This window comes from Guillardia theta (assembly GCF_000315625.1).
Source record: "Guillardia theta CCMP2712 unplaced genomic scaffold GUITHscaffold_159, whole genome shotgun sequence".
NCBI lineage: Eukaryota > Cryptophyceae > Pyrenomonadales > Geminigeraceae > Guillardia > Guillardia theta.
Window position 1 is genome coordinate 29174 of NW_005434516.1, and position 23435 is coordinate 52608.

The 23435-nt window shown below is 50.6% G+C and overlaps 8 protein-coding genes across 8 annotated transcripts in view; 3 read left to right on the top strand and 5 right to left on the bottom strand.

The window, feature by feature from the left end:
• The window catches only part of GUITHDRAFT_147517 (hypothetical protein), a gene marked incomplete at both ends in the record, with an annotated part of 4189 nt that extends 2460 nt beyond the window's left edge, over positions 1-1729 (bottom strand). The window contains 9 exons of the mRNA XM_005820925.1: positions 228-341; positions 425-565; positions 613-701; positions 796-826; positions 957-997; positions 1247-1439; positions 1487-1540; positions 1594-1633; positions 1683-1729. Of these exons, the coding sequence (XP_005820982.1) occupies positions 228-341; positions 425-565; positions 613-701; positions 796-826; positions 957-997; positions 1247-1439; positions 1487-1540; positions 1594-1633; positions 1683-1729 (750 nt within the window). The remainder of the gene's footprint in view (positions 1-227; positions 342-424; positions 566-612; positions 702-795; positions 827-956; positions 998-1246; positions 1440-1486; positions 1541-1593; positions 1634-1682) is intronic.
• A 3572-nt stretch (positions 1730-5301) lies between these two features.
• Positions 5302-5979, bottom strand: GUITHDRAFT_80901 (hypothetical protein; the record flags this gene model as incomplete). The annotated part of the gene is made up of 1 exon (XM_005820926.1): positions 5302-5979. A coding segment is annotated over one exon (678 nt), but the record flags the coding sequence as incomplete, so codon positions are not given.
• A 674-nt stretch (positions 5980-6653) lies between these two features.
• On the top strand, positions 6654-6986 carry GUITHDRAFT_119804 (hypothetical protein; the record flags this gene model as incomplete). The annotated part of the gene is made up of 1 exon (XM_005820927.1): positions 6654-6986. The coding sequence occupies one exon, from the start codon at positions 6654-6656 to the stop codon at positions 6984-6986; it is 333 nt and encodes a 110-aa protein (XP_005820984.1).
• Positions 6987-7734: 748 nt separating this feature from the next.
• On the top strand, positions 7735-8297 carry GUITHDRAFT_155871 (hypothetical protein). Its single transcript, XM_005820928.1, has one exon. The coding sequence runs from the start codon at positions 7882-7884 to the stop codon at positions 8197-8199; it is 318 nt and encodes a 105-aa protein (XP_005820985.1). The 5' UTR covers positions 7735-7881; the 3' UTR covers positions 8200-8297.
• A 2862-nt stretch (positions 8298-11159) lies between these two features.
• GUITHDRAFT_119806 (hypothetical protein) lies at positions 11160-11447 on the top strand (the record flags this gene model as incomplete). The annotated part of the gene is made up of 1 exon (XM_005820929.1): positions 11160-11447. One exon carries the CDS (start codon positions 11160-11162, stop codon positions 11445-11447), a length of 288 nt encoding a protein of 95 aa, XP_005820986.1.
• A 116-nt stretch (positions 11448-11563) lies between these two features.
• GUITHDRAFT_147519 (hypothetical protein) lies at positions 11564-15075 on the bottom strand (the record flags this gene model as incomplete). Its single annotated transcript, XM_005820930.1, has 17 exons — positions 11564-11649; positions 11736-11778; positions 11832-11900; positions 12025-12075; positions 12291-12338; positions 12590-12661; positions 12712-12772; positions 12827-12894; positions 12941-12996; positions 13042-13093; positions 13466-13526; positions 13571-13635; positions 13760-13816; positions 14053-14190; positions 14338-14394; positions 14724-14835; positions 14885-15075. The coding sequence occupies 17 exons, from the start codon at positions 15073-15075 to the stop codon at positions 11564-11566; spliced, it is 1287 nt and encodes a 428-aa protein (XP_005820987.1).
• A 1556-nt stretch (positions 15076-16631) lies between these two features.
• GUITHDRAFT_119808 (hypothetical protein) lies at positions 16632-17525 on the bottom strand (the record flags this gene model as incomplete). Its single annotated transcript, XM_005820931.1, has 1 exon — positions 16632-17525. The coding sequence occupies one exon, from the start codon at positions 17523-17525 to the stop codon at positions 16632-16634; it is 894 nt and encodes a 297-aa protein (XP_005820988.1).
• A 2604-nt stretch (positions 17526-20129) lies between these two features.
• Positions 20130-20570, bottom strand: GUITHDRAFT_119809 (hypothetical protein; the record flags this gene model as incomplete). Its single annotated transcript, XM_005820932.1, has 2 exons — positions 20130-20492; positions 20544-20570. The coding sequence occupies 2 exons, from the start codon at positions 20568-20570 to the stop codon at positions 20130-20132; spliced, it is 390 nt and encodes a 129-aa protein (XP_005820989.1).
• Positions 20571-23435: the final 2865 nt, after the last annotated feature.

Consider the following 23435-nt stretch of genomic DNA (forward strand, 5'->3'; position numbering starts at 1 on the left):
CAGAGTAGGAAAAAGGCAAGGATGATAGAATTTTACAGCAGAAAGAGCAAGCGGGTCTTCAAGAAATTTCCTTGACATCAACTGGTAGAAAGGTGTCATACAAGCATGCCAAACATCTCTCCTCCCTTTCTCTTGTTTCCTTGCCTCTCAGTCGTTTCCTCTCTCTCTCTCTCTCTCTCTCTCTATTTCCTCTACTCCTTTCTTTCATTGTCGTTTCTCATCTCTACCTGCTGGACGTGCTCCTTGGTCAGTCCGATCGATTCGTTGTCCCACTTGTCTCGCCGCAGAAGGATAGAGTACACTGACAAGATGACAAAGGATGTCAGCAGGTAGACGGACACCTGTACAACAAGAGGGAGGCATGGGCAAAGGGAAGGAAGCAAGACGTGGAAGATATAAGACTATCTTGATATGAGTTACTCACTTTCATCTCCAAGAATCTCCTTTGCTTTCTCGCTAGATATCGACTTGGTCTGTAAGCTTTCAACACGTGTCGGCAAAGAGCTGGCATCAACATCACCAGCTTCTTCAGCATAGTCACGTCCGACATGTCTTCATCGCTGACCTTTTCACCAACATCACACGAGACAAGACAAGACAAACACAAGCCACTTTGATCTCTCTCGGATCCCAGGGCCTGCGGGGAGTGAAGGGAAGCGTTGTTGGCATGTGAGTTTCGTTGATCTCCTGGCCGTCAACATCTACAATCTCGTCAGAATCTCATGTCACAGGTTGTCATACATCGTGGCTGACAGTCATCGCACGTATCATAGGACTCGAACATTTCAGACTCACCCGCATCGACATCTGGACCCCAAGAGCCCTCCTGTAACATATTGGCATCACTACCAACAGCAAGTTCCTTGTGAACCATCACGAGACCTGGTTCGCTGACTTCGAAGACAATTTCTGTCAAGGACATTTAACACAATTCCCACAATGCTGCCGGTAAGAACCTTTGACGCCGAGGAGTTGTTAGAGTAGGATATTCGCGTTCCTGTACGCAATCGTCAGTGGAAAATTTTCATCTCTCCTGGTGGTGGTGGTGGTGGTGCTCCTCCTCCTCCTCCTGCCCCCCCCCCCCCCCCCCAACGGAAAAATCCCCCCCTCTTATGAACGCGCTGGTGCGCTAGCGCTCTGGGTTGGTGCCCACGTTCCCTCACATGAATCAGCTGTGAGGGACCTGCTGGCTGACCCTGCAGGGCAACACGTTTCAACCTGCTCACCTCCCGTCATATAGTCTCACCCTCCCTCTCCCTCTTCCCCTGCATGATCGTTAGCTCAGAGGACGTCGGAGGCATGCTCAAACCTGTTCGCTGCATCTCCTCGCTTCCCCCTTCCCCTTCCCCTCCCCTCCCCCATCCCCCCTTGTCCGTCTGCGCATCTCTGCTCTGCTTAGCAGCAGCCGGCGTATCCTGCGGCTCAGTCTTGATCACAGGCTGTACTGGCAGTCAGACACGCCCGATGGCAGGGGTGAGGCAGGTACCGCGCGGACGGGGATCTTGGGAGCAAACTTGGGTTTCCTGCTAGGAGCAGATCCCTGAGGAGAGATGTCAGAGACAGGTGGATGTTGATCCGGAGGAGGAGGCACACCGAAACGTCCAAGTCTGGGGTTCCCCTGACGCTTGTCAGCCTATGGGAAGGAGAGAGTCAGCGGACGCAATGGTTCGGTTCCTGGTTACCTCCGGACCGACTCTGCTGGCTTGCTCCCTGAGTCCTGTGACGCCATGCCTGCGAGAGGAGCAGATCATGTCAGTGCAAGAGGATCGGGGTCCAGACAAGGTTCTCCTCCTTGCTGCGAGGATGTGTGGACTGGAGGGGGTTGTCCTGCCTTGAGGACCCTGGAAGCGATCAATGGCTAGTCTGCCCCCTGCTCTCCCTCTCCTTCGTCTCGTCATCATTATGCTCTCGCTCGCTGCTCCATCGTTCCCTTTCATACATCCCATACATCCCAACATCGCATGCCCGCATGCCGTCGACCCTCTCCCTCCCGCCACCTTCTGCCCCCACAGCACGCATGCATTTTCTGTTTCCTTTTACTCATCTATCTCAGCAGGGCCTCGACTCGTTATGCGACCGTTACAACGAAACCAGCGGCGGGTTGAGGGCGATGGAGCGGGGGCGAGGGAACATGCTGGGCGGGGGACAGCGAGCGAGCAAGGAGGAGACGCTGGAAGATATCAGGATATTTCAGGAGTGGCTGAAAGAAAGTCACCAGACCGTAACATGGAGCAGGAGGATCCACCTAGGTATCCCTCCTCCCCTCCTCCTCATCGTCCTCCTCGTCCTCCTCGTCGTCCTCATCCTCCTCGTCCTTCCCCTTCTCCTCATCATCCTTCTCCCTTCCCTCCTCAGCCTTCTCCTCCTTCTCCTCGTCCTCTCCCTCCTTCTCCTCCTCCTCATAATCATCTGATTGCTCTCACTAGTGCTTTTATGTGAAGCATGTCAGTGTTTCGTGCCATAATCACGGACATATGCTTCCCAGCCCTTATGTTGCATTCAAATCATTCAGCATGATCCTATTTTCCGATGTTTGCGATATTGCCAAGGGTGCTGATGATAACCGACGGGGCTGACTGACCTGCTTCAGGCATATTCGCCCTCCTTCTTCTTACCCTCCTCTACTGCTCAAGGTCCACATTGAACTTCCTTTTCTCGTCAGATCGATCGGTTCCCCCACCCTCCCCTTCTCTGTACAAAGCATAACTCTTGCTCTGGCAGCAGCAGCGCTCGATGATGCAGTGGCTGGAGAAGGCCTGCCCAACTCTCCTCCTCTCCTCTGCCATTCTGGTCTTCTTCATCAGTGGCGCTTATCACGTGCGCATCAGGCACGCAGGCCAACGCGTTGAGAACATGAACGCGATTCTGTGCCAGCTCGGAGTCGTTTTCTGCTCTGAGACAGGCAGATTGAGGATGTTGGCTTCTCGAAGTTAGCTAGTCTCGTTCTTTATTCTTCACATGTACATTATGTTCCTTTCACCACAGACTTGTTACTTGTATCAATGAAATGTTTTCATCCCCCGCCTCGTGTACCCTGAAGGGTCCCTGCAATACTCGTTGTACACTTCCTCTACAGCTTCTGGTGCCAGTCTGCTCCATGCGTCTCCTTCTGCTCATCAGAGTAAGTGGCTGTCTCCCACCCCGTCTCCTCCTCCATCCTCCTCCTCCTCAAGTTTTCTTGTCTTCACCTGCATGGTTCACTGTCCCCCGAAAGAGCCCCAGACATCGAAGTCGCTCGGGCCGATGGAGAAAGCCCAGCTGATAGGCGGTCAGGTCATTTGCAGGCAGGGCCTGAGTATGCGGCAAGACGTGTCAGAGCAGAGCAGAGCAGAGCAGAGCAGAGCAGAGCAGAGCAGAGCAGAGCAGAGCAGAGCAGAGCAGAGCAGAGCAGAGCAGAGCAGAGCAGAGCAGAGCAGAGCAGAGCAGAGCAGAGCAGAGCAGAGCAGAGCAGAGCAGAGCAGAGCAGAGCAGAGCAGAGCAGAGCAGAGCAGAGCAGAGCAGAGCAGAGCAGAGCAGAGCAGAGCAGAGCAGAGCAGAGCAGAGCAGAGCAGAGCAGAGCAGAGCAGAGCAGAGCAGGCAAGGGAAGGAAAGACGAGGGGACGCCGCTTCAAGAAGACCTGCAGGCTGCCCGCAAACTCCCGCTTGATGAAGAGAGCCTCGGTGTAGTCCAGCTGCACCAGTACTCTGCCCAGCTGAGACATGAGGTGGGTGGCGTGGGAGAGGGAGCAGCCCCATGCTCCCTCCCTCTTGTCTCTCGTGTTGAGACTCGTTCGAACTGGCGGGGGCAGTGCCGGATTGACCTGCGAGTAGAGTGAGAGGAGGAAGACGAGAAAGGATAGACGTGCAAGCAGCAGGCAAGGCAAAGTATGCAATGGCGGCATGCTGCGCGAGGAGAGAAGAAAGAGGAAACTGGATGAGGACACAAGCAAGGGAGCAAAGACGGCATCAGAAAAGATGACAAAAGGACCAAGACAGCCACAGAGCACAGCAGTAGAAATGTAACACTATACGAGCGAAACACAACTTCTGCGTGGAACCTACATGAAACATGACGATCTTGGCATCAGTCAAGGGATCGATTCCTGCCGAGTGTAGGAACTCGAATGCATGTTCGCAGCCGTTTGTGATGTTGTCGAACATAACAAAGTCAATAGTGGAGAAGGGAGCAATCTGCCCTTTTGCGATCTGTAAAGAACTAGTCAGACCAATCCAAAACTAAGATGCGGCGTCGTTCCATTGATGCCATTTCACACCGAAACAAGTGAGTGCCAGACACAATAGCAAGACCTTGCAGAACAGGACACGTCAAGGGACAGACGAGAGACCCCAACAACCAGAAGAGATCATACGAACTTAGCATGAACACGTACAAGAGCAGATGTACTTGATTTCTACCTCTCGCACAACTTCAACCAGTGCACCTGCATTTGTTGTGTTTGGGTGCAACAAAGTTTTCAATCTTTCTTGATTCTTGGATGTAGAATAGCCCGACGCTTCGCTGAGCTCCCGCACGTCAGATAGAATTAAAACAGTGCTGTTCAAGTGCTGCAAGAGATTGTCAACATGATCTGGCACCGCGTCCTCAGCCGGGTAGGACTTGCGCTGAGCAGGAAGAGGGTTTACCACGATCAAGAGCTCGCTCAGCTGCGCGTCGGTCGAGCTGGAGATATGCTGGAGGAGCTCATGTGGTTTCATCATCGTCGAATTGCAGCCATACCGATCGATGCTCGCTGCTGACCCGGCGGCCCTGGGGTACAAGGAGTCGCCCAGCACAAAGTGCCCTAGGGGCACTTTCTTTTTGTCCTCAGCCTCCGCCTCAGCAGTCGGCTTCGTTCCCGTCTCCGCAGTCACCCTCCTTGCTCTCTGCAGTGCGTGCAAGTAGACAGCACTGTCAGGCTTAGCAGTAAGAGCTTGCTTGTACAGTCTCGTCGCTGCTTGCCGCCTCCCTGACAACTCGTGAACCATACCAAGCGCATAGACGGCAGAGTCGTAAATGTTCTCTTCTCCCCCTCCGACTCGAGACGCATGAGCCAGCACACGAGACGCCTGGTCAAGGTAGAACAATTCCTGCTTGAGGTGCATGAAGGTATCAAGATAGACCATCCCAACGTTGAAGAACAAGGAGGGGTCCACCCCCCCGGCAAAGCCCAGGCTGTGATGCTCGTGCTTGCAGTGAGTTCCCATCGGCTCACAGTGCCGGGAGCCATCGAAGTGAAACACCATACCCCTCTCCCAGTGCCCCAGCTCTACCAGAGCTGCTGCAAGACGCCCGTGGAACCTGGGATTCGGAACGCCCTCCCCTTCAATTGCGACCGCCTGCTGATATGCCTCTACCGCTTGTGTAAGGTCGCCAGTTCGCTCCAACGCGGTACCTAGGTTGAAATAGGAGGGAGCATAGTCTGGCTTGAGCCGGACTGACGTGCGGTAGCTGTCCACGGCCTCGTCTATGTCGCCGACCTGCTGCTGCATAATCGCGAGCTGCGCATGCGCAGCAAAATACTCCGGGCTGATGTCGATTGCCCCCTTGCAGCTCTGCATGGCCTCGGCAGTCATACCCTGCATGTACTGGATGATCGCCATGTTCAGCAGAGTGTTGGGCGAGCTCGGGCTGAGAGCTAGAGAGCGCTGGTACTGTGTCAAGGCGTCAGTATGCTCCCCCCGACCATGGAGAATGACTCCGAGGTGAAGATGCGCAGTAGCAGCGAGATCTGATGTCGGGCTCAGCTCAACGACTTTCTGATATGCATTGACAGCCTCATCCACGTCGTTGACGGAATGAAGTTGCAGCCCAAGGGTAAGCCATGCGGAAGGATCTTTCGGCAGCTGCCTTGTTCTCCGCCTCAAGCATTCGAGGACGTCCTCCTGGCTCCCACCTGTTCGTCTGACACCCTCGCAGTCAGCTGCAAACTGTGAGGCATAACCAGAGGAGGAGAGGAGGAGGAGGAGAGGGAGGAGGACGGCGCTCCTACGCTCTGGCATCCCCAAAGCAGCAGGCTCAACACCCCAACACCCGGCCAGGCTTTTCAGTAAAGACGGAGATCAGAGCCCTGCCCGGCCACCGGCGGTAGTGCGGGCCGGGCCCATTATTTTATGATCGGGCCAGGCCGCCGGGGGTTGACGGGTGCCTGTGGAGCGAGTCGGCGAGGGCTCCCGACGTGGCCGTGACTGAGATTAACGGGACCGTGACGTGGGGGGCCGCACAACGTGTCTATGGAAGATCCTCGTACTGATTCTTAACTTAATCTTCAGTAAAAGTCTATGAAGTCAGTGTCCTTTTGTTTTTACTGAACATTGCTTGCAAATCGCAGCGCCTCGGAAATATTTCGGGTACGGGTACTTTTATCTGTTTTTGAAGGGAGAAGTTGAGGGGTCGGGTGGAAAGACTAGCCAAGACCAGGCGACGCAGGTCATGGACATGCGCGCCTGGATAAATCTGGAAGAATGGAAAAGAAGTCTTTTCGTATCTCTGGAAACTCGTACGGTCCCGATTTCCGCACGAGAAAAAGACAAATCGCGCTGCACAGGCAGGCGAGGCAAGAGAAACAGGCGCTTTCCACGCACTCTACGACAAACCAAACAGCAATAAACTCGCGTTGTCTAGCAGGGACAATCTCAAAAGAAAGAAGCCCACTTCAAGTCAGAGCAAACAGTGCATGGGTTGCGAGAACAACAAACCCGACGAGCTGGCTGGCTCCCTTAGGCAAGATCTCTTCTTCCATGGCAGAGACGTCCCTTCCTCCTGGAGCCCTCATCCACCCAAGACTGTGCAGGCTGTCATCACGGTCAAAGGCAGCCTCAAGCTCAAGAACGCCAAGGAGGGGCAGAGGAGAGCGGTGCTCGTTGAAGGAGGGGGAGGACTGCTGCTGGGAAACATCGTGGAGGCGGCGAGGAAGGCGAGGGTGGCAGGGCGGAGCTTTGAGTCGAGCGGATGGCTTGCGGATCATGTGGAAAAGGTTCTATCGGACAAGGGAGGAGAGCAGAAGTAGAAGGGAGGAGAGCAATAGACGTCGGATTCATCAAACTGGGATGAAGCACCAAGTTGGCACAGTCGACTTTCAGTAAGGTTTGGGGGAGGATAAGGCAAACGATTTTCTAGAAAGGGCTACCGTTTGGTAGAAAGCACGGATTCAGTGCGTGTAACATTAGACCTGTTTGTTTTCATATACGAGACCCCGAGGCGATCGGTTAAAAAATACTGAGTGGAACTGCATCTCCTATATATGGTCTCATACCGTCCTATGTATCCTTTGCAGCACTACCCTGAAATGCACGCACAACGGGTGAAGAAGATCACTCTGGGATTGTTCACAGTGTCCCGGGCTCGCTGTCCCAGGTTTTTTTGAAATCACCAACTTGGTATGAACCCTTCTATTCTGCATTCATCGCAGCTTGGAGTATCACTATATTGCCTTTGAAATGAGATCTGACATAACTTCCGATGGTCCATGTTAACACTTGTATTCGCCAATCGCTCGCACATGCTGGCGTCATTTCACCTTTGATGACAACATAACGTTTCCGCACATCGAACATCGTCTCTAGTAGACCGGAGGATCCGATGACAAAGTGCCTGTCAGATTTGTCTTCCGTTCTGTAGTAAATTATTCCTGTAAGGTTCCTGCAACATGCCGAACTCTATCCCACAGCGAGTCGAATCTCAAACCCCAACGTTTCATATCCGGAGAATAATATCTCCTTTCCGCTGTTTGCCTGCCATCACTTTTTGTTCCCCGTATCCCCCTTCCCCAACTCGTTTCCTCTTCCCAAGTCCTCTTCCTCGCACTCTCGATCACGTCAAGGGATCCGACTCTCTGTTTCGCCAGCAGAGCAGGTGCGGGTGCAGGACCGAGACTAGACCTGGAAGATTCATCATGTTGTGAGATGGACGTAGTCCACGGAAAGAACGACGCTCCCATGCACTCCCTCAGGCAAGATCTCTTCTTCCATGGCAGAGACGTCCCTTCCTCCTGGAGCCCTCATCCACCCAAGACTGTGCAGGCTGTCATCACGGTCAAAGGCAGCCTCAAGCTCAAGAACGCCAAGGAGGGGCAGAGGAGAGCGGTGCTCGTTGAAGGAGGGGGAGGACTGCTGCTGGGAAACATCGTGGAGGCCGCGAGGAAGGCGAGGGTAGCAGGGCGGAGCTTTGAGGCGAGCGGATGGCTTGCGGATCATGTGGAGGAGGTACTACCGGCTGATTGAAATATGTGGTGATGCCTGCATGTTTGAGCTAGGGAGACGTAGACAAAAGTTCAAGTACAAAGTTGATGCCGATTTATCATAAAAGATCGACTATTGTGCTATCAGAGCTCATGTATCTGAGATGAAGACATGTACAAGCAACACAGCCATGTTCCTCGGTTTTCACTGATGGCAGTGCCAGGCAACACAAGCTTATGTTAGTCAGCAGGGACACTGACAACATGACCTGAGCTCACTTCCATCCCCGGGGACTTAGGGATGGGGACAAGTGCCATGGTATGAGGTGTTCGCATACAACGGCCCATGGTGTAACAGCTCAAGTGTTGATTCACACAGGAAGTGGAGCAGGTAGCTTTTCATGACAGTCCTCAAACTGGCTGGTCTCAACCTGTTCCCCACAACGTCATCACTCCGTACGCGGATAGAAAACAGATTCAAATGCTTGTTGAGCTGATAAGTTGCCTGTCATGCAGATACCTGCTGCTATCGTATAGAGACATCGCTCAAAAGCCAGACGTTTGCGATGTGATAATGCGTTTGCAGATGAATGAGATTCTCGTCGAAGGTGGATGTCTGAATTGCAACACAAAACGATTTTCCGCCCCCCTCTCTTCAAGACGAGCTCCTCCTCCCATTGTTGATATCTTCGTATCTGTAAAGATGGAGCAAAACGAAACAACCAAAGGCTGACTTACAATCCCCGGCAACTCCCCCTCTCTCTTCCTCACGAACAAACGTGCTCACTGCTCAAGGATCTCAAAAGCGTATTATGCCTAGTTTCGATGCATCGTGCCAAGTGCCGATACATGCAAACCTTCATTCCATTTTCAGATCCAACAAAGGAAAAGGGAGAAAAGATAGAGAGAACGGGTACAAAATTTGTCAGTACAATTTTGTAAATTTGGTCAACGAAAAGCAGACCAGTTTAAATCTACATGACAAGGATACTGAATGTAATTCAACAGGAACGAACGTGGCTTGAAGAACACATTGGAGATAGAGAGCTGACCCTCCTGTATGCTTGATTCTAACACAAGGCTCAGTCTCGGGCAACATGACAGGGGAAATTTCGATCTCAAAAACCTGATCCTCGTTCTCCACTCCTTTCCTCTTCTCCCGTTCCTTGATGAGGCAGGGAGGGCATATGACCGGCCACGCAGCTAGCGATGTAGGCCAAGTACAAGTAACTTGCCCTCTAGCTTCTCTCTCACACCCATTCCTCCTCCCTTCCGCCCGCACCCTCCTGCCTTGTGCCTCCTCCATCATCTTTCTTCGCTCTCCTCTTCTCCTATCGCTCCTGTTATGTTCTTATCCTTTTCCTTTTCTTGTCGTCTCGCCTCTACTTCTATCCTCCTCCCCCCGCCTACCCTAAGCACTCTCCTGGCGCAGAAATCGGCAAAGAATCAGGCAGGAGGGCAGGAGAAACACAAGGGCGAGCAGCTCAAGGTGTCTAAGGAGGAAAACAAGGAGCAGAAGACTGAGGTAGGGCAGAAATACTAGGAGCAAAAGTTGACGAGGAAGTGTACTGATCATCCTCCTCCTCCTTCCTTTCTTTCCACTCCTTCCTTGTTATCCCGCTCCACCTCTCACTCTTGAATGTACCTGAAGTGTAGGGCGACAGATTGTTTAGACATGTCATAAACCCTAAACCCTTTCGTTCCCCTGCCTATATCCTCTCCTAATCTGTTGTGATGATGGGGCAGCTTGTTAACTTGTAAGTGTTGTTCGCTCAGCTCTAAAACAATAGTAGATTTGTAAGAGCAAAGCAGCGGGAAAAGAGAGGAGGGACACAAGAGGAGAGACGGGGAAGAGGAGGAGGGAGGGTGGAAGGGTGAGAGGCTTTTTGGCCCAAATAGTGAGCTTTCTAGCTGGTGCTATAGAAAGAGCTAAAGGGGTAAGAGGATTGGACGCTCCCTTTCGCCACCGGTCCAACATTCTGCTTCTCCATGAGTTCAAACTTGGCGATCAGCGAGTATTGTATAGAAGCAGGAAAAGTGAGAAGGTGAATGGGGAAGAGGAATCAAGAGTTGTTGAGGAGGAGAGAAGCCAGACAAGTAGTGGACGACGACAGAGGAGGAGGAAGATGAGATGGGAGAAGAAGCGGAAGAGAACAAGGATGAGGCCGATAGCACGAGAGAACTCGATAATTGCAGTGAAAGACCGGATGACCTTCAAGGTAGCGATGCTGCTGCGATCGTGGCACCTTTCTGCCCAAGGTATTATTCTGCCGGTCCTCTCATCTCTCCTCCCTCCCCACTCTCGCTTCCTCCCAGGCCTACAGAAGGCGCTTGCGATCCGACACAAGGGTCGATGATATCTAAGAAGTGACAACAGCAATGACTCAGAAACTTCAAGTCAAAGAATTGCAGTTGCAAATGTATTGCGAGGAATCTTCACTAGTTCATTTCTGTCATCTACGTTGTTCCCGTATTCGCCTTGCCCATCTTGTGTTGTTCTTCCAACTTTCTCTTCGAATCTGTCTTACCCGGTTGACACATCAACCAACAGAATCAGAGCCTCGTGTCAGATGTTTTCTACACTTCATTCAGGCGCAACAAGCACAGAAGCAGTGATAGATGTGATGGGCATCTAGTATCATCTGATGTTGATGTTCGGATTACAACATCTCACGATTTTCGACTTCACTTTCTTTCATGAAGAGCTTGCAGGAGATTTCGATCTCAAAGGTACGCAAGGTGACTATAAAAGGTCCCTGCAGGAAATGTACCACCTGACATGGGATCTTCTCCGAAACCACCGGTAGTTTGATATAGTAGACCTGGGGTAGAAGGCTGGTGGGGGTAGTAGTGAGCCTTCAACGAATCAATGATGACCCACGTAGACGATGACACGGCAAGAGAACAACTTGTGCGATCTCTCTGCCCTTCTCACTTCATCTCCCTCCACCTTCCTTCTCACTCCCCCTTCCGCTGAGCTCTGCTCGCTGACCGAAGACAAGGATGGTGCAGTCTGACGAGTACATCCTCGATGACGACAACCGAGCAGACGACCTGTCAGGCTCCCTTGAGCTAGAGCTCTTCTTCCATGGCAGAGACGTCCCTTCCTCCTGGAGCCCTCATCCACCCAAGACTGTGCAGGCTGTCATCACGGTCAAAGGCAGCCTCAAGCTCAAGAACGCCAAGGAGGGGCAGAGGAGAGCGGTGCTCGTTGAAGGAGGGGGAGGACTGCTGCTGGGAAACATCGTGGAGGCCGCGAGGAAGGCGAGGGTAGCGGGTAAGACTAGCTGATGACATCCAAGCAGTGACAACACCAACGATTGAGAGATTTAAAGTGAGTGAATAAAGTGAATGCGATTGTATTGCGAGAAATCTTCACTAGTTCATTTGTCAATGTCTCCTTGAATTCAGTAGTGCTGCGTGTTCTTACACCGAAACATCTTCTTATCGTCGCCCTCCCCTATAACATAGATCTTTTCTTCTTCTTCCTCTCCTGCGTCTTAAAAACACATGGGCAGTTAGATAAAACACACGAGCACTTCAATAACATATGAGCACTTCAATAACGCAGTGTAATACCTTGACCAAATTTGTTGTTTGCTTCTTGCCGTACCTCCTTAGCCTTGACCTGGGTCAGGTAAGCGGTTGAACACGCAAAAGAAGTTCTCTTGCAACCTGTTTGAAGTAGAGGTCTTTGACTTGCATGCTAATGTACCTCCAAACTTCGACATTGCTTACTGTGTCCTGCAAATCTATCATGTAAAGAGATCAAATCTGCACACGAGGAGAACATTCTCGTGATCAAACGTCCAAGAGAGCAACCCGAATACAGGACAAACAAAGACAAGTTGACCATAAAAACACTAACCTCGGGGTTGATTTTGTTGATTTCTTCTGCTAGCTTCATGCACGCCTTGACCTGTAACAAACATCTGCCTTCAGCACTTATTTATAACAAAAAAAATTGAGGAGCCTATACAACATGCTTCAACAAAGAAAACAAGAAAACGAACATAGCAGAAACCAAGGCCAGAAACAACATGAAGAATTCATCCTCCATGATCAAGTGAAAGGATGACGAAAAAGACGAATGAAACGCACTCTAAGATCCAACAGCAGAGAAATGCTACTCACCCCTGCGACTCGCAATGCGGCCTCTTCGCGTGACCCCGCCTCAATCTCCTGTGTAGATCAATCGACATGTCAGGATGATGAGAAAACATCATCATCTCCAGCATCTCTGTTTCCTTTACGCTCTTGACATTCTGCATCTTTTTACACCTCGCACATCTTTCTACGTCATCTGAGTCTTCTGCACCATATTCCTCGTCTTCAATGTCTGCATCATCTTCCTTAACTTCATTACGATGCATGAAACGACACAAAAACCGCAGAACCGATTGCTTGACACGTCAGCAGCCAAGCATTCTCACCTTGTCGCTATCGATCTTCTTAGCAAGCGCTGGGCTGACCTCAATGAGGGAGAGTTTGCGGAGCCACGTGACCTGAAGGGTCCCGATCAGTGAGAGCTGTCAGAGGCTCTCGAGAGACGCACAGTTTCGGCGTCACTCCCTAATGTCAAGTCCTCCATGTCCGTGAAATTCAACCTGTGCTCTCTGCAATTCAAATGTCAGGCGCTATGTGCCAAACTCCGAGCTGAGAAGAATCACCGTGCAGCGAACCTAGCGACCAGGTCTTCGCATACCAGCTGGGCTTTACGGTGGAGAGGAACTGAACTCTGAGGTGGAGACGTCACAGCTCGTTGGCTCTAGAGCCGCTGAGACCTGTCCGACGTTCGCCACATCCTGAAACGTCTCAAAACACTTGACGAGCCTCTCGACTGCATTGGAGTCAGCAGGGAGGAGGAGGGAGGGAAGAGATCGACCTAGTAGGGAGGCGCTGAAGTTGACATCAGATTCATCCACCCTGACATGCCCCTGCATGTTGCTCAGCGGATGGGGAAAAGGGAGTGGGGAGAGAGTGGGAAGAATCTTTCTTCTTCCCACTCTCGGAAGAGGAAGAGTAGGAGGAAGAGGGGATGGAGCAGGCAAGCAAGTTTTGAGGAATATGGATAGACAACACGAATTCGGTCATAAGAACAGCAACAATAGTATGTCGACAAAGATGCTATGAACGCCCAGGAGTTCCACATCGAAACATATTGATCGCATGGTACACTCTCGATAACTCAGCAGAAATGCAACACAGACCAATAGAATGAAGCAGGCAAGAGACGAAGACAAGGCACTTCTATCCCAAACAGCAACAACATCAAGATTCTTGCAGTACATCAGGAGCATTGAGCTCACATGCATTCTTGAAGAGAGAATGAAATCTGCGAGGTCTTTGAATCCCCTCGACGTCAAGTCACTGCACAAGATGAGATCTTTGACTGACAACGACGAGCTTAAAACCTCGACAGCGAGCTGAGAACTGAGTAATATTTGTCAACCAGCCACCGGTAATCCGACGGAACATCCTGAGGGACAACAATTTAGTGCAATCATTTACACAGAAGGCACACGATGCAAAGGGAATTTCATGTTTTCTGTTGATGTGATTGGGACAAGCAGAGAGTCTGGGATACAGAAAGTGGTTGTGACCTGCCGTATTGGCCCTCCATCTAGTCTTTTCTCTTTTGTCAGTGGGATATCAAGAGCCTGCAAAATAATGCAATAAGTTGGGAGATGAGTGCAACAAATGTAGAGAGAGAAAAATGCAAGGCAAAATTGGATGCAAAAGCACAATGATCAAGTAGAGCCGTCATACATGACAGGCACGAAACGACATGATCCTTCGATGGTCCTTGAGACAAAGAGCAAGAAACTACTTACATCGACAAATACACAACAGATGCTCCGAAACACATACAGACTTTCAAAAGTAGCAAAGGAACCTGGCTAAGTGCAAACAGAGAAACTTCTGCAAGTCCCGCAGCATCGAGGTTTTTGCTGTCCATGTGCAAGGATATCAACATGTTTAGAACTGAGTCTCGGGTTGGAACGCCCTTTGTTGGAGCTTTGCTCCACACTCCCTGGTGTAAGCAATCAAAACATGTGTTAGATCTCGGTTTGCACAATGAGCTAGAAAGATTGAAAAGAAAGAATGAGGACAAAACAACAGAGAGAAGCAAGGATGGGAGCGGCAAAGATTGGGAACCAGGACTGCACAGAAGACCGACCTCTTGCCATCCTGAACCAAAAGAAAGAGTTGCAAGCAGAGCATAGAAGTTGATTTCCTGCGGGAGCCTTGAGTTAGAGTATGCATCACCTTCAAGTGAAACAACGAAATGACAGCAAACAACTATGCAAGGAAAGACTGAGGTCAACATCGAGGATTGGGGGTTGATGAAAAGGAGGATGAGCTGACAAATCGACCTGGGAGGAGGGAAATGAGAAGGAGAAGGGTGGGATGAATAGATTGCGACCACTGAAGAACAGATGACTGGGGTGGGGTAGACATGGGAGAAAGGGTGGGGGGGGGGAGGGGGGGAACAGGAGAAGGTTTAAGGGGGGGGGAAGGGAAGCGAAGCGAAGCGAAGGGAAGGGAAGGAAAAAAGAAAACAACCTGTTTGACATCGTCGAATACGAGTGGAAGACCGAATCGAACTTTGAACGATTTCTTAACCCTCCATGTCTCGATGTCTTTCGCCAGTGCCTCCACAGCAGTAGCATTGACGCTGCGACACTCGTCACCGATGGCAGCCCCCTCCTCCTGTCTTCCAGAACCTGACGAGCTCCTCCAGCTCTTCTGTCTGCGACAGCACCGTGCTGCGAATGTCCAGTAGGATAGAGTTCTCGCTCCTCCCTCCCCTCAGACGAGGCATGATGGGGGAGGTGCCAAACGCTCTCCTGCGCCATGACACCACGGGTACGCTTAGAGTGCATGTGGGGACCATGGAAGAATCCGCATGCCCCATCGCGGCAACAAGAAGAAGAGCTGGAGGAGTACAATCAGACTCCAAGTAAAGATGTCAAACTGCTCATGAGGATAGACTCAAAGATTGTAAGCCGACCATGCAGATCGGCTACTAACATGCCGACAACACTCACCCCGTTCAACATTTCTAGTCTTTTGTGACCTGTTTACGTGTCTTTGTGGATTGGATACCCCGTCAACTATTTCATATCCTCTCGCTCTTAATCACCTGCCATGTACCCATTGCCCTTTCCTCTTCTCGTCCTCCCCGTACCTCTCCATCCCTCTACCCCTACCCGTATCCACATACAACAAGACCCATGACAGCTGCTCCCAATCCCTCTCCGTGGACACCTTTCAGCTCTTCGATTTCTTCCTTCCGCCCCTCCAATTTTCCCCGTCCCCCACCTTGTTGGTCACTCGCACGCCTCCCCGTGTCTCTCTCCCTTCTCTCTTACCGTCTCGCTCTCTCCCCGTCCCCACGTTTTCCTCCGCCTCCCTGTCCCTTCATCCCTATCTCCCTACCGCCACTCCGCATGCATGCTTCTGCTCTCCTCTACATTCGTTTGCTTCGTCCACTCGCGCACACACACGCTCTGCATCGCCTACCTGTCGCGCCGCACCGTCGCCAAGATGCGGCCAAGGTCTTCACCATCGGCCTCATGTTTTAGGCCAGTTACTAAATTAGCTGGAGCTCTTTCCAATTATTCGATGAGCTAGGGATAATTTACAAGGCCACTCCAAACATCGGAAATAGAAACAGACAGGGCAAGCAACATGTTTGAGGCGTTGTTGATGAGTCAGCTCAAGGTAAGGAGCAGACTTCAACGATATCACCAATATGGCGTGATTCCCTTGCATGCCATGTCATTGATTGTCACCCAGTGCTCCTGTTCTCCCCGTGCAGCGCAAGCACCACGTGGCTGATCTTCGGTCCAACCCAGGCACCTGCTGAGGCTTGCGCGAGGAATGAGAAGTTTGAGAGACAGCTGGAGCTTGCCGGCCCTTCGATGGAGTCAATGGTGAAGCAGGTGTTAGCATGCCATGCTTGCTTACTGGCGTGTTTACTGAAACACGTGATCCAGCTCAAGGCGACCATCGCAAAGAACTGCTAGAGGAAAAAAGAGTGGCTGCAGATGCGTGTTGGACAGCGGAAACTGGTGCTCTTACTTGGTGATTGTCATGACTCTACTTGCTGCAAAATCTCTGCATTGTAAATGGAAAATAACCTTAGTTGAAGTCTTTGAGGAATGAACCCATGTGTTCGCGATACCGATGGTCCTTCCCTTACCGATGCCTTTGCCAAATTCCCCTGTCAACAGCCCAAAGCTGAGATCATTCGCACATCTAGACATTACCACAACTGCATAAACGATTTATTTGCTGCGAATCTGATACAAAGGCTTACAACATAGGAATACATGCTCTGATGCAAGAAGCAAATTGCCTTCTTGGATAAGGTAATGGGGCAAGGAAAAAGAATACACTAAGGAAAAGTATCTCATGAGAATCGTCAAACGACGGAAAAACGAAAAAATAAGGCCACACGGGGATAGTCTAGCAATTGAGAATGTTTGAGTTGTTGTGCAGTGATATGTGGGGAGGGCATAGAGCTTGCATCTCCTGGTGGTTGCCCCCTCCCGCGGACAGCACGGTCTCAAGATGCATGATCAGAAACTGAAGTGGAGCAACAAAAGATTTGTCCAGCCGAGCCTGAGAAGGGAGTAGCCCAACCTTGCCTTGTGTCTGGATTGCTTCAATCATCTCCCGCATCCTCGAGGCAAGGCTTTGTAGAAGGGCACAAGATACGTATCTGTCCGAGCTGCTCCCAGTCTTGTCCGAGACATCCCAGCATGGATCGTTATCTCTGTCGAAGGGTGCTTTATCTTGATCAGGTCGAGGATCGTACATTTCTTTTGCTCTGATCGCTGTGTCCTGGATACATTCTAACACTTTCTTCGTTTCAAGAACCTTCCTTTCCACGACCCCCTTGACAAGATTGTTGACAATCAAACTTGTGATAGAGGGTCCATCCTTCTGCTTAGTCTCACTTAGCCTGTCATACGTACAAACCACATCCTCTTCAATCTCTGACTCGATCTTACGTATACACTGGATATCTTGCCATCCCTCGTTCTCTGTTGGACCCGTGTCCTTATGCGTTGTGTGAACATCTGTTCTCATGTAGTTTCTTGTGATAGATAAGAAAGAGAAAGAAACCCTTCTGGGCTCAATCCTTGGTCTCTTCCCTTCTCTTGATCCTTCCTCCTTCGCATCCCCTTGAATGGATCTTCGAACACACCCTCTACGCAAGCCATGCTTGGGAGGAGCGCACGTAGGACTTACCCACATGATGGGTGTGGATATGGATGCATTGAACATCTGAAGGCTGCTGATACCTCCCCCGTCCGCAGCTTTCGCTATCCCTTGCTCCCGCTCGCCCTCGACCATCGCCGGACCACACGCCGTGGGACTGCAATCTCCAGGACTCGTGAAGAGGGGTGGGTACCAATATCACCCCCACCCCCATATTGTCCTTTATCTGTTCTGACCACCCCTCATAGTACTATCTCTTGCTCTTGACGATACCCAACCCCGCAATTGGTTTCACTGGCAAGTTATGTCTGGATATGCCTAATGGTATGCGAATATTTATTATTGCTTCTATTATAAGATTGAACTACTTGGCCCTAGTAAATATTGCCCGTTCTTTCTGAGGCTTACATCCCTTACTCCGAGGAGCACGAGGACCTTAAGGATAGTCATCTCCACCCCCTCAAAGGACTACCCAGTCTTGAACCGACCACCACCCAAATATGCTTGTCCTCATATAAGGTAGTATATACCGGTCAGACTATGGAAATAACCGGGTCATATAATGAGAAAGTGAATAGAAAGGTACGGGTACTTTCTGCACCCCACCCTCCAACTCGATGTCATCCTGCCAGCGTAATGCCGGCAGTGGTCAGCTGATCCATAGTTGAAAACCCATTTTAGTATAAAACAAAAAAGACATCTAAATCAGCTCTTTTGGATAAAACTGCTAAGTAAAGAGGGAAAATTGGTAACCATTACCTGTCCGTAGCAGCCTAGGACACCAATAGCACTGAGTGCTAGCAACAAAATGTCATTCGAGCTACGTATCTTTGCATCCAATCTCAAACATTTCCAATTTGCATCTTCTGGAATAAAACATATTATTAAAAACTGGCCCCCCACCCCTCGATCCGGCTGGTGACTCCGGGGTGCCTAGTTAACTTTTTACTCAAGCAGGGAGGGCATTACCGGCGTGACTGCCCGGCAGGAGGTGTGGCACGGCGCACTGCCGACATTTTTACTCATCAAAGTTAAGTTTGCGCCGCTGCTGCTTTCTTTACTCAAAGTTAAGTTAAACATCTGCTACTCTGATCCTGTTTTAACTTAACCTTGAGTAAAGCCGCTGAGACTCTCAGGGGCTTACAAGGTTGAGGGACGGTAGACGGATAACTCAGTGACTCGGAACTCGGAATCATTCTGGCGGCCCGGCACGGTGCTTTATCGGACGGTCACCGGGTCCTGCCCACTTACTTGACTGATACCTTCCCCCGCGCCATGCCTGCGTCGCTGTGGCGGCCGCCGAAGGAATGAGCCGCATACCGGAATGCACCCGCGATGATGGCAGCGAAGGACAGGGAGGCCTTGGGCTGACGAAAGATCCTGGACCGGATGCGTTTGCAAGCCTCGGATCACCTGAGAGTCTTGCGAGGCCGAGAGACCATCCATCTCTTTTCCTTGTTCGCCGAGCGATCCGCCATTCACCACAGAAAATGCAACGCATCATCCTGCAAGAGTCCATCAGTGCTGGCGATGATGAGAAGAAAGGCCTTTGGTGGGACGTGCTGAGCATATGCATTACGATGCCCTCGGATCTTCCTCTGTGCTGCTGCATGCAGTTTGCTCCGAGCCTTGTCCGGTATCCCATCATTGTCAAAAATATGCGACATACATGTGACATGCTGAAGTCCAGGATAAACCCATGCTATCGGCCTCCAGTAGCCTGCAATTGCGGAAGCTCAAAATCCCCTACGCGATGATCTTCAGGGCCATGTTTGGGAAACGTCAAGCCTGGTGCCGGAAACGCCTCGCACATGGAAGCGGCATCACACTCCTGAATCTTTGATGAGGGTACTGAGGACGGCATTGCACTTGTCATGCGCATTAGTCCATAACGGGCTGCGGTTCCTGCAGGTTGCCATGTGTGTGGTCCCCCAGGATGACAGAGAAGATGGTGGCATTTTTCGCAGTGCGGCGGGTGGTCAACCGGCAATCCATAAAGAAACTTGTCAGCGGCAGTCACCAAGCTGATGGGCTGCTGCTCAAAGATCCCAAGGTTTGTACTTCCCATAATTGAGTGCCAGATCGTGCGATGAGGAGTAAACTGAGACAGAAGTTCATGAACCAGGTGGCCTGGTACTCGAAGTGGAGTAGAGAAGCGTGTACGCCGAGATTTTCTGCTCCATCAAGTGCCTGTGAGTGTCCAAGAAAGCAGCCAGCATGGGGACAACATCCCCAGCGGCTGCTTGCTGCGGTTTGCGGATTCGAAGTTCAGTGCCAGAATTAATCCGGTGGAAGAGTGGCGGTGTAGGTAACATCCCATGCTGGAAGATGTCATTTTGGAAAAGAAACAATGTCTTGATCCGATGATCAGTTTCACTCTTTGGTCCAAGATCTTTCAGGGCGGTGTCTGAGATGTGCAGCCTGTACGCGGCCGATTAATTGACTGACTTGAGAGTGAGGAATCGAGCTGGAATCAAATAGGCTGGAATACAACTATTTCCTATTTTCTTTTTCCTTGTGTAGCTTCTGGATCATCATTTGAACGAGAGGTATCACATCAAAGCTCGCGTTCCATGGAGCCGGGATGAGACAGATGACTGTGTGAATGGTCGGAAGGCTGGCACATCTTTTTGCAACTTTCCTTGTTCTTGATCAAATCATTTTTCATTATATACATTGCAATTGAAAACCATGAACATATTTACATTTCTAGCATATCTGATCAAACCCGCAAGATTTTCATCTCATCTGGATAGTTGCGAACAGGATGCCCTTACTGAAGCTGTTGCTAAACATGTATCCACAGCATTTTGAGCACATAGGATGCTTGTTCCTTTCGCCAACAAGGGTTTTGATCTTTTTTGTCTTGTGATTTGCACATTCGATCACGCTCTCCAGGCTCTCAAAGTCGTCGATCCACGAATCGGAGCTCTCGCTTAGGTGAAACTCTGTCATGAGGTTGCTGGTGGTGGTGACCGGTGCCGTCAGAGGACAGTGTCCGAAGAACTCCTCGAACGCGTCCTTGCATAGAGGTGTACTGGTTGGTGCCATGCTGCTGTTGCTGCTCGTGTCCCACGTGAATCTTGTGTCTGTAGTGCACAGCTGTTAAGGCTTTCAGGGATAAAAACCGTATCACGAGGACTTCCCTATAACCGTTAAGATTCCATTGGTTGATGACATTCGTATTGCAAAACGCTTCTATTTAACAACGATTCGAGTAAGATGACTCTAAAACTAGTTTATCCCTCGGTGTCGCTTTGCAACTGAATATGAATGCCTTCTCTCAGGTGTTGAAGTTCCCAGTAACCTTCTCTCCACAGACGGTGACACAGTCACAGTAGCAGTGACACCCGAAGTAGACAGTGATAGCACCGACTGCAAGTTTCTGTAGCAGTGGTAATAGGTATCACGAATGGTGGCCGCGCAGGAATGATATCAGGATACAGAGAACAAACGGAGGTGATAAGAGATTGGTATAGATGGTCAAGCTTGTTTACTTCAAGCAATCCAGTCTCACAGAGACCGTACACCTCGTTCTCCTTTCCCTGTCCTGCCAATGCGTGCGGCCCTTCTTCCTCTTCCTCGGTCCCTAATATAGGGACTGCCTGGTCCTAGGAACTACCACTACCGGTACTCTACGCTTCTTATCTGCGATATGATTCTTCGACCGGTCCGAGGCCTGGTTCCGTACCTTGAGGGTCCCCTGAGAAAGAGTCATAGGCTTGACATGACGAGGTCTTCGATTCTCATCCAATGCTCTCTGTGAAGTTGATGTAGCTGCTCCCTTGACCTTGACAGGTCCTGTGTCTCCGTAGGAGCATGCTTGGAGGTGGTCTCGTGCATTCCTTGTATGTCCTCCGCTAAGATGATCATGATAGTACTGTCTTCTTTGATCAGACCCCTTGTTTTCCCATGTCCATGACTTCAGGGGTGATGCTTCCAATCTCCCCTTGAGCGTAGCCATATCCTACCACCGTGTCATCTGCTGTCCTGTCGTGGATTGGTATAAGCTGACTCGCTTATCTCCTGCTGCCATCCACGAGTCCTAGGTTCTTGCTGTCTTCTTCATGATTCTCCTACGTCGTCCTTATTGTAGCTGTTGCTGTCCTCTCCAGGGATGCATTCCGAGGCTCTAAGCATCTGTGCACTTGAGCCACGTCGATTACTTGGCATTGTCTGAGGTGAAGCTTCCTCCTATCAGGTGCTTCAACACCCTCCCTTGGCTCTTGTGTGCCGATGCCAGCATTGTTACTTTGCCGCGCCTCCATTGACGGTGTCAGGCTTGTCAAATTTGACTATGCCTTTCAAATGACCTGCTGCGGTTGACTCTTCGCGCGTCGTCGCCGCAGTATTCCCTCCCTTGCCTAGAGTAGGCGGGAGCTGTTGCTTGACAGCAAGGTGGACTCATGCTTGGTCTCTGGTCGTCTGCCTTGAACTGAGCTGTATGGTCTTGCTCATCAGACTTGATATTCCTCTTTCCATAAGCGATCAGCCTCTTGACTTGACTTTCGCAGTAGGGCTGTGCATGGTACTGAAAGGTTCTCCTCAGCGCCCATCAGCACTGATGTGCCTGGCGACTTGGGACCTCCTTCATTTCTGCAGCATCATTTCATAACTTCGATCGAAGGTATGTCTTCATCGTCTGCTTCTTCGTCTTGCGAAGGCTTGGCGCTTCAAGCTGCCTTTCATTTCTTCAACTCTGCTGTAGAGTTGGTTCGTGTCATCATATCGCCATCGTGAGATCGTGGCATGCAATGAGGCTTTGGGACGTCTCCCTTCCTCGGTCTTCACAACCTTCAAGCTTTCATCTGCCGTGCTCTGCTTGCCGTATCAACATCACGGCGCTTGACCAGTGGAATCATGAGGTAATTCCTCTCCTCACTGTTGGCCACGTACAGGCTTTGAGGTTGGATTGAAAACAGCTCTTGTCACTTTTGACATTCAGAGCGACTTTGATCAGGACTGATCCCTCCATCATCGAGATTTTCTCGCTGTCATGTCACCCCTCAGCTTCTTTGCCACACTCATCATCATGGTGGGAGAGCTATCTGGTGGCCTCGTCGTCATCTTGTGCGACTCCTGGCTCTGCTTGGGGGATCCCTGTGACTCGTCCATGTCACTTGACATAGGAATGATGCGAGGCTCGATGCTGATGTCATCATCAGATGTTCTCAGAGGTTCAGCCTGTCATGAAGTTCAGTATTCAGGTATGATAGTGAAAAGATATGATATTCCCTGATTTTGATTGTTCATTTAGTGAACCCTCCCTGACTGTCTCTGGTGTCGAACAGATGACCTCAGGCTGAAGTAGGTCCCCTGTGACTTCGCATCATCCATCTCCCTCCCTGACGAGGTACAGGGAGCTTGGCTAGCTTGACAAGGTCTTGCATGAAGCAGCGGCGGCGTAATGATGGTCAAACGGAGACCTGAGACATGTCGTTGCCGAACAAGAACGATGCTAGCTGACGAATTTTGGAGACTGGGCAGATCTTGGTGAGAATGTCCGCAGGGTTGTATGTAGTAGCAATCTTCACAGCGATGATTTCGTTTTCATCCACCATCTGAAGAGTGAACCGATGTCGAATTGCAATATGCTTAAGCTTCGAAAATGCGCGACGGTCCCTCAGCAGATGGATGACCGCTGCATTATCAACGAGAATGATTGTTGGGTCACGCTGTACAAACCCCAGTTCAAGCAGGATGGATCGCAGCGTCCGTATCGCCTTCGCACAGTTGGAGCAACTGTACAGCTCGGCTTCCGTACTCGATAAGCTGACGACCTTCTGCAATTTGCTGGAGAAGTTAACTGGACCTCCGTTAAAAGAAATCACAATCCCTCCTTGAGAACGACGTGTAATTGGATCTGTTCCCCAGGTGGAATCACTCGCAGCTATCAGAGTGTTGTGATAATGCTGTTGATTGAAGAATGTACCCGATTGGGAGAACGTTAAGCTCTGTTCACGAGTGTTATAAACGTATTGAGTCAGATGGATTACGGCTTTGGAACTACAACTGGAGAAGGGAGTTGGATCAGAATTGTTCAGC

What these genes read in the sequence shown, in the direction of transcription:
- GUITHDRAFT_155871 (XM_005820928.1), top strand. Translation starts at nt 7,882, where the DNA reads ATGGACGTAGTCCACGGAAAGAACGACGCTCCCATGCACTCCCTCAGG.